This window comes from Quercus robur, chromosome 1 (genome assembly GCF_932294415.1).
Source record: "Quercus robur chromosome 1, dhQueRobu3.1, whole genome shotgun sequence".
Lineage (NCBI taxonomy): Eukaryota > Viridiplantae > Streptophyta > Magnoliopsida > Fagales > Fagaceae > Quercus > Quercus robur.
In genome coordinates this window covers 9,800,379-9,808,562 of record NC_065534.1, presented here as the reverse complement: position 1 = coordinate 9,808,562, position 8,184 = coordinate 9,800,379, and the positions used below count along the sequence as shown (strand labels likewise).

The following is an 8,184-nucleotide window of genomic DNA, read 5'->3' as shown; positions in this document are numbered from 1 at the left end:
TTTTCTCACAACCCTAGACATATAAAATGATTATTTTAAGGGCCGTCAAAGGTGGAACAAGTTGTGCAAGTGTTGAGCAAAGTTTGTTCAAGTAAATTGTGATCGGAGACAGAATTTGCCCTAGTTCATCTTTCTTGTGAAGAAGTTGCTGTGTTTGTGCACCATAGGGTTTTGTAATCAAGGAGCTTCTCGATCTTTATCGTTTGGATGAATTGAAGAACTTTGTAGCCAACAACCTTCTTTAGTTGGTGATTGAAGTCGCGTACTGGGATCCGCGCAATTGGTTAGTCACATACTGAGAGCCGTGCATTCAAAAGGAGAGATTGTCACTATAGAACAAGTCCAATTAGGTATTGGGGTAAGGGTTCAACTGTAGGTTGGTATAAAGTACTGGGATTCCTTTACTTATAACCGCTTGTTGTGATAATAGAGGATTCTCGGGAGTGGTGACCTTAAAATCACCAGATGGGATTTTTGTCATGTTGGTTTTCCCTATTCGTAAACAAATCACCGTGTCAATTTATTTTCAGCTGCATACTTAGTTTATTGGTGATTTGTTTGTGCTACCACGCATTTGCATGTTAATTTGATTAATTAATAAACTTGACTAATTAATCAATTAATTAATTACAAGAGGTCAATTCGTTTTTGGCCTATCATAAAGTCCTGCTTATTTTGAGACGACCCTTAAGGTTAGTAATTTATGATTTTGCATTTAACTCAATTTTGCCATTTTTGGTAAATTTCAGTTTTTGTCACCTAATTGCATAATTAGTGCGAATTAGGGTTTTAGACGTTTTCTTCAGTATTTTTATGTTTTGTAGCCGTCAGAGGCAAATAAGAATATTATCAATAAACAGAGACTTTTGTAAAATCCTTTCTTTGGTAGATTCTAGTTTATCTCCATGTGGATTCAGGGAAATCCCTTGTGGGTTCGAGGTTTACTATCAGAAGCTAATAGTTTAGTTTTTGTTCCATCAAGAGAGTACCATGTGTGCTTTCTTGGGGAGGCTAAGCAGTCTTACTTGCAGTCCTGTCGGTCGTTGCTCTTACAGCAAGAAATTAAGGTTTGAATGGAAAAGTTTCTAACTTAAAATTATAGTTCTCTCTCTCTCTCTCTCTCAGATTCGGGTCAAGTCTGGATATCCTTGGGCATGAAATATGGGTAGGTATCAGTTACGGGCATAATTTTTAGGCCAGATTGGGTTTTGAGGTTCGGGTATCCACAGACATAATTTTTAGGCCAGGTTCGGGTAACCCAAACCTGGCCCATGGTCATCTAAGTCTTGCTTCTTAGCCTCAAATATGTAATTTTGAAGCTGCCACTAAAGCATAATTGCTACTACTTAGATGGGGGATGATGTAATTGAGTGAAAACTTCTTAAATACATGTTAAAGTTGAAGTAATCCTTAAGTTGGTTTTGTTCCAAAACTTTTAGAATTCCATTCCAATTTTTGTCCCTATACTTAACGTGAGAAGAACCACCTAAACCTCTTTAATTCTTTTTCAACTTTTGTGCCTATACCTAACGCGAGAACTTCCATTCCCAACTTTTGTGCCTATACCTAACGTGAGAACCATTTGATACTCTTAAATTTTTTTTTTTTGGATTAAATGGAAGCCTCCTGTCTAATCCCTTGTCATATAAATATGATGAACATCTTATAACTTTTGAAATGCGGATTGTTTGTTCCTTACAAAAACTATCACATGAAAAGAAAAGAAAAGAAAAAAAGTACAACAACAAAAAGATGATGAAGCTTCTGAATTTTCTCAACCATGCATATCCAAAATCATTGGCCACAACAAAATTCACACATTATTTGATAATGAGGTGCACTTTCAATGAATAGAGGAGCGGTTTAATGTATATCAGAGCAGCTCACCACCTTAGTCATTGTCAACCAGCCTAAAAAACGCCAACAAATTGAAGTATTAATTATTATCATCAGAGCCATACCCACGTTACAACAATTGGTATCATAGTCACGCTACTCTCCGTCAATAGTTCTTAAACCTCATACCAAGCATTACTAGAAAGGATCTTAAAAATATTAAAAATAAATAAATAAGTCTAATAAAAAAATAGGTTGATCACAATAGTAATACACAATACCCTCTCAAAATCCAAATGGAAAATATTTTTGTATGTGGTGCCTAGTTTGTGTTTAATTCGAATTATATATATGATTCGACTTGATATAAAAATGTTACTTTTTTAACTAGAGATTTTTTGAGACTTAGTCTATGAAGCGGAAGCTTGGGCCCATTGTAAATATGTTGTGTGGGAGAAAAATCCTATTGTTTTTTATTAGAGTTGTTTTAGAAAGCAAAACTGTATTGCAACATTTTATATATTTTTCTTGAAAATAGTGAAATTACTGCAACTTCGTGAATGTGGGTAAATTACTGAACTGTGAAATTTTTTTTTTTTTTTTTTTTTTGTGTGATTGCCTTGTCTGTGTCATTTTTCTATCTGTATTTCATTTCTCACCGACTTAGAAATTCGTGTATATTCCCAACAAAATAAACCGAAAAACCTCTCTCTCTTTCTCTCATATAAGGGAGAGGCTATGACTTAAGGAAATAGTAAGAGATAAACTATACCACTATAACGTTGGCTGGCCTGACGTGGAGCACAATCTAAATCAAATAGAAATAATTAATATTCCAAATTAAAGCCAGCCAAACCAGTGAAGGAAAATAATAATTTAACACAGTGAAAGTTAATTAGGTGACTTGTTGAGGAGACCTCCCAAACCAAATAGGACTAAGCCGTACCATTGGCTTTGTTGTACGCGGCACTACTTATTCAAGCCACACATCAAGTAGTTCATACCAAGGAAAACCATACCATAATATGACAATTTTCTCAAATATGGATGAGAGAATTGAGAGGATGAGGCAGGTTGCTCAACAAGGAAATATTGATGCCTTTTACCTCATAATTCAGGAGGATGTAAAACTTTTGGAGCACATGGATAAGCTACCATTTGTTGATACTCCCTTACACATAGCTGCACAGGCTGGGCACATCCCATTTGCTATGGAGCTGATGAGGTTAAAGCCCTCATTTTCTAGCAAGCTTAATCCTGATGGGTATAGCCCTATTCACCTTGCTCTACAAAATGAGCATATCGAGCTGGTGCGTCGGCTTGTAGAGGTCGATGGGGACCTTGTCCGTGTCAAAGGAAGGGCGGGTATCACTTCTTTGCATTATGTAGCGGCAACAACAGAAACAGATGATCACCTTAATCTATTGTTAGATTTTCTCAAAGCCTGTCCCAATTCTATTGAAGATGTGACAGTTCGAAATGAGAGTGCTCTGCATATTGCCTTGAAATACGACAAGTTGGAGGCTTTTCTACACTTGGTGCGATGGATGAGAAGGAATTGGTCTCAAAATCCCATATTGTGGGAGAGTAAAGTACTCAACAGGAAGGACGAGCAGGGTAACACGGCATTGCACATTGCGGTATCCAAAAATCAACCCAAGGCAAGCCCTCTCCGTTCCTCAATGATTTACGTACAAAAGAAATATCATAAAGTTTGTGTTGTGAACATCTATATATAGTGTTATTGTCTAAACATGCCAAAAATTCATTGTCTTTAATGATTCACTAACTTAGCAAATTGCTAGTAATCATGATTTTTTTTCTTCTTCTTCAATCATAATTTAAAAAAGAAAAACAAAAGAATAAAAGCTCATGTATTTAGATTGACATTTTGCAGGCAGTGAAGCAGTTATTATATTCTGGTGTTGATGTAAACATTAAGAATTTAGAGGGTAAAAAAGCAGGGGATATCTTGGCACAACAAACTCAAGTAGAAAATAGTAAGATCAAGGTTATGCTACGGCGTGCTGGAGCTTTACCATCTTCATCTATTCCTCAAGTTTATTACTATGCACAATACCTATGGACTATATTCTCAAGGCTTGAGAAATCAAGATTACATTTTATTAGTGAATGGATCGAAATATCAGACGACAGGCGCAACGTGCTTTTGGTGGTTGCCACACTGCTTTTGACTGTCACCTATCAAGGAGTACTCAGCCCTCCCGGGGGACTTTGGCAAGATGACCAGAGTCCTGGAGCCAATCAAACCAATATCACATTACCGGTCATAAGAAAATTCAATTCAAGTGCTCCTCTTGAAAACGAAGCAGGGACACCCATTGGTCTTAGAAATTTTCCTTTTTGGGTGTTCTTGTCATTAAATTCTTTGACATTTATGCTCTCATACTCAACAATTCTTCTCCTCATTCCAACCCAGCACATTTATCGAATAGTCCGCCTATCTCTTATTTCCCTATCTATTTGCTACATAGTTTCATTAACCGTCATAATCCCAACTCGATTTTGGGAAATTTTTTGGTATGTTTCTACTGGCCTGTTTGTTTGTATCTTCCTACTAAATTCTTCTGCTACTTGTGTAGCATGGTCTTATAAGGCATTACTCTAAAAGACTGCAAGGTTCAATGCTAAGTCGTTTGCTGATTTGTTCATGGAGGAAGAATTTATGGGACAAAAATTATATAAATAAGCTAAACTTGGTGCTGTATGCATCTTAATTGGTGTGTCAATTTTTACTTTTGTTTCCTCTCCCACTAAGAAATTTTGAGTGTAAAATTTAGCTTATGTTTCTAAGGCAAGTACCCAATGCCAACAGTAAATATAATGTATTTTGCAATAAAGCAATCTAGTTGCCTTTGCATTATTTAAATTTTGAATTTGTGAATCAAATTTGAAATCCAAACGATGTTGCTTCTATAGTTCTATGGATTTAACATGTGCAAAGCAGCTTAAGGCCAAAATGCAAATCACTTGGTTTTTGGTTAAATGCAAAAACACTCCTGGATCTTCCTTACAACTCGTTGTTTTTATACCTATCAAATTGATCCTGATTTTGAGATTAACTTTTGTTACCTCTTATGGGTAGAAAAATAATGTGACAATGAAGATTTACCAACTCGTGCCACTGGTCACGTGATGGTCATATTCCCGATTTACATTACTACTATTATTTTGCTATATTGCTCATTGACCTATTCTTCTATTTTTTATGGTACTTTTGTTTTCTTCTTCTTCTATTTTTATTTTTATTTATGAACTATCATCAATATCATGATAGGTAAGTTATTATTAGTTTTGAAAATGAGTAAAGACATAATTCATTATTTAATATATTAATATTTATATACATATTTTTTGAAGAAACGATGAAAGAAAATGATGACATACCCGCTGATGTGGTTGAACAAAAGTGTAATAATAATAAATATTATACTTTAACTTTTAGATATTATATAGATTTGTTCTCTCACTAAGAAATTTTGTGTATAAAATTTAGCTTATGTTTGGAATGGCATAAATACCCAATGTTATCTTTGGATACAGTGACAAAGCCTGAATTTAGGTTTATGAGGGGAGATCTTCCTCTTCTCTTAGCCTCAAATATGCAATTTTTGAACTGCTACTAGGATAAATGGGGGATGATGAACTTGAGTGAACTTCTTGAAACTTCTTAAATACATTTCGCACTTGAAGTAATCATCCCTTAATTTGGTTTTGTTCCAAAACTTTTAGACTTCCATTCCAACTTTTGAGCCTATACCTAGGGGTGGACTTAAGATTTCAATTTAGGGGGCCGAAGCGTAAGAAAAAAAAAATTTCTAATAGGTATCCATATTGTAGTAACAAAATATCAACCAAGATAAATACACAAAATCATTGTTTCTTAATACATTAATATGTAATTATCTACCAACAAAGACAAAATAATACAAAATAATATTGTGTCTTAAGAGCATCAGCTGTTAAAAAAAAATTTATTTTTACAAACCAAAACTTATTTTTGCTACTTTAATATAGTATTTGAAATGTTTCGTACAATAGTGTTTTTGGTATTTGGTGTTCTAAATACTAAATATATATCATTTAAAACATCTGATGCTAATACTGTAATATTGGGCTAACTAAGATTTTTTTTTTTTTGGTTAAAATTTTGAGTTTGATAGTTGCTAATTGGGCTAGGCTAATTAAAATGGAGAGGTCTAAGTCTTTGAAAGAGGGAAGTGCAGCTCTAGAAAAAAAAAAAAAAAATATATATATATATATATATATAACCAATAAAAAAAATTTCTCTTTTTTTCTTTGGGCTGGGGCCCAAAATTTCTCTTTAATTTTTTTCAACTCTCTTTAATTTTTTTCAACTTTTGTGCCTATACCTAACGTGAGAACCATTTGATACTCTCTGTATTTTTGGGGGATTAAATGGAAGCCACCTGTCTAATCCCTTGTCATATAGATATGATGAACATCTAATTATTTTTGAAATGCGGATTGTTTGTTCCTTACAAAGAAACTTTCACATTAAAAAAACAAAAAAGAACAACAACAAAAAAATTATGAAGCTATCTAATCTTCTCTAGCATGCAAATCCAAAACCATTGGCCACAACAAAATTCACACATTGTCAGATAATGAGGCACACTTTTAGCGAACAGAGGAGCGGTTTGATGTGTATCAGTCTATCAGAATCAGAGCAGCTTGCCGCCTTAGTCATTGTCAACCAGCCTAAAAAGTGCCAACAAAATCTACAATTTGTAGAGGAGGAAGAGTATGGTCTTAGGGATGAGAAAAATGACATAGAAAAAGTGAACTCCTTCAAAATGCCAGACCTATACAGAACACGCAGCACGAGGCAAGTTGGAGTATCAATTGTTATCAAAGCCACGCCCACATTACATCAGTTGGTGTCATAGTCACGCTAAGCTGCATAGTAGTCCTTAAAACTTTATACCAAGCCTGACTATAAAGGATCTAACAAAAACTAGTAAAAAATAAATAAGTAGATCACAATAGTAATACATAATATTCTTGCAAAACCCAAATGCAAAATAAACCAAAAAGCCTCAGATCACTCGAAAATAAGGAAGGCTATGACATAAGGAAAGAATCAAGAGGGAGCTAAATTATACTACTCTAAAGTTGGCTTGCCTGAAGTGGAGCACAATCTAAAATAAAAAAGAAATAATTAATAATCCAAAGCCATTCAAACACGTGAAAGAATAAGAATTTAACCCAAAGTGAAAGTTAATTAGGTGACCTTTTGAAAAGATTTCCTAAACCAAATAGGATTAAGCTGTACTATTGGCTTTGTTGTATGCGACACTACTTATTCAAGCCACACATCAAGAAGTACATACCAAGGAAAATCATACCTTAATATGGCAACTTTCTCAAATATGGATAAGAGAATTGAGAAAATGAAGCAAGTTGCTCAACATGGAAATATTCATGCCTTTTACATCCTAATTATGGAGGATGTCAAACTTTTGGAGGACATCGATCAACTAGTAACAACTACCATTTGTTGATACTCCTTTACACATAGCTGCATCTGCTGGGCACATCCCATTGGCCATGGAGCTGATGAGATTAAAGCCCTCATTTGCCTGGAGGCCAAATCCAGATGGGTTCAATCCCATTCACCTTGCTTTACTAAATGGGCAAACCCAGATGGTGCTTCGGCTTCTAAAGGTCGATGGGAACCTTGTCCGTGTCCAAGGAAGGGAGGGTATGACTCCTTTGCATTATGCAGCAATAACAGAAGATCACCTTGATCTATTGGACGAATTTCTCAAAGTCTATCCCAAATCTATTAAAGATGTGACAATTCGAAATGAGAATGCTCTGCATATTGCCTTGAAATACGACAAGTTGGAGGCTTTTCTACACTTGATGCGATGGCTCAGAAAGAATTGGTCTCAAAATACAATATTGTGGGAGAGTGAAGTCCTGAACTGGAAGGATGAGGAAGGCAACACAGCATTGCACATTGCAGTATCCAAAAATCAACCCAAGGCAAGCCCTCTCCATTCCTCAATTATTTACAAACTAAAGAAACATTGTAAAGTTTGTGTTGTGAACATCAATATTGTCCCACTGTATGATCAAAATTAAGAGCTTAATGTCTAAAAATGATTCACTAGCTTTGCAAATTGCTACTAATGAATACATCATGGTTATTTTTGTTGTATCACTAAATTTTGCAGGCAGTGAGGAAGTTATAATATTCTAGTGTTGATATAAACGCTAAGAATTTAAACGGTAATACAGCAGGGGATATGTTGGGACAACAAAATCAAATAGAAAATCGCGAGATCAAGGTTATGCTAC

At 34.9% G+C, this 8,184-nt stretch overlaps 2 protein-coding genes across 2 annotated transcripts; both read left to right on the top strand.

The window, feature by feature from the left end:
- Positions 1-2,786: 2,786 nt before the first annotated feature.
- On the top strand, positions 2,787-4,726 carry LOC126719794 (ankyrin repeat-containing protein BDA1-like). The gene is made up of 2 exons (XM_050422312.1): positions 2,787-3,497; positions 3,734-4,726. The coding sequence occupies exons 1-2, from the start codon at positions 2,862-2,864 to the stop codon at positions 4,463-4,465; spliced, it is 1,368 nt and encodes a 455-aa protein (XP_050278269.1). The 5' UTR covers positions 2,787-2,861; the 3' UTR covers positions 4,466-4,726.
- Positions 4,727-7,368: 2,642 nt separating this feature from the next.
- On the top strand, positions 7,369-7,982 carry LOC126714518 (ankyrin repeat-containing protein BDA1-like; the record flags this gene model as incomplete). The annotated part of the gene is made up of 1 exon (XM_050414737.1): positions 7,369-7,982. A coding segment is annotated over one exon (600 nt), but the record flags the coding sequence as incomplete, so codon positions are not given.
- Positions 7,983-8,184: the final 202 nt, after the last annotated feature.

What these genes read in the sequence shown, in the direction of transcription:
- LOC126719794 (XM_050422312.1), top strand. Translation starts at nt 2,862, where the DNA reads ATGACAATTTTCTCAAATATGGATGAGAGAATTGAGAGGATGAGGCAG. An exon ending in TATCCAAAAATCAACCCAAG is followed by an intron (nt 3,498 to 3,733) that starts GCAAGCCCTCTC and finishes GACATTTTGCAG; the next exon opens with GCAGTGAAGCAGTTATTATA.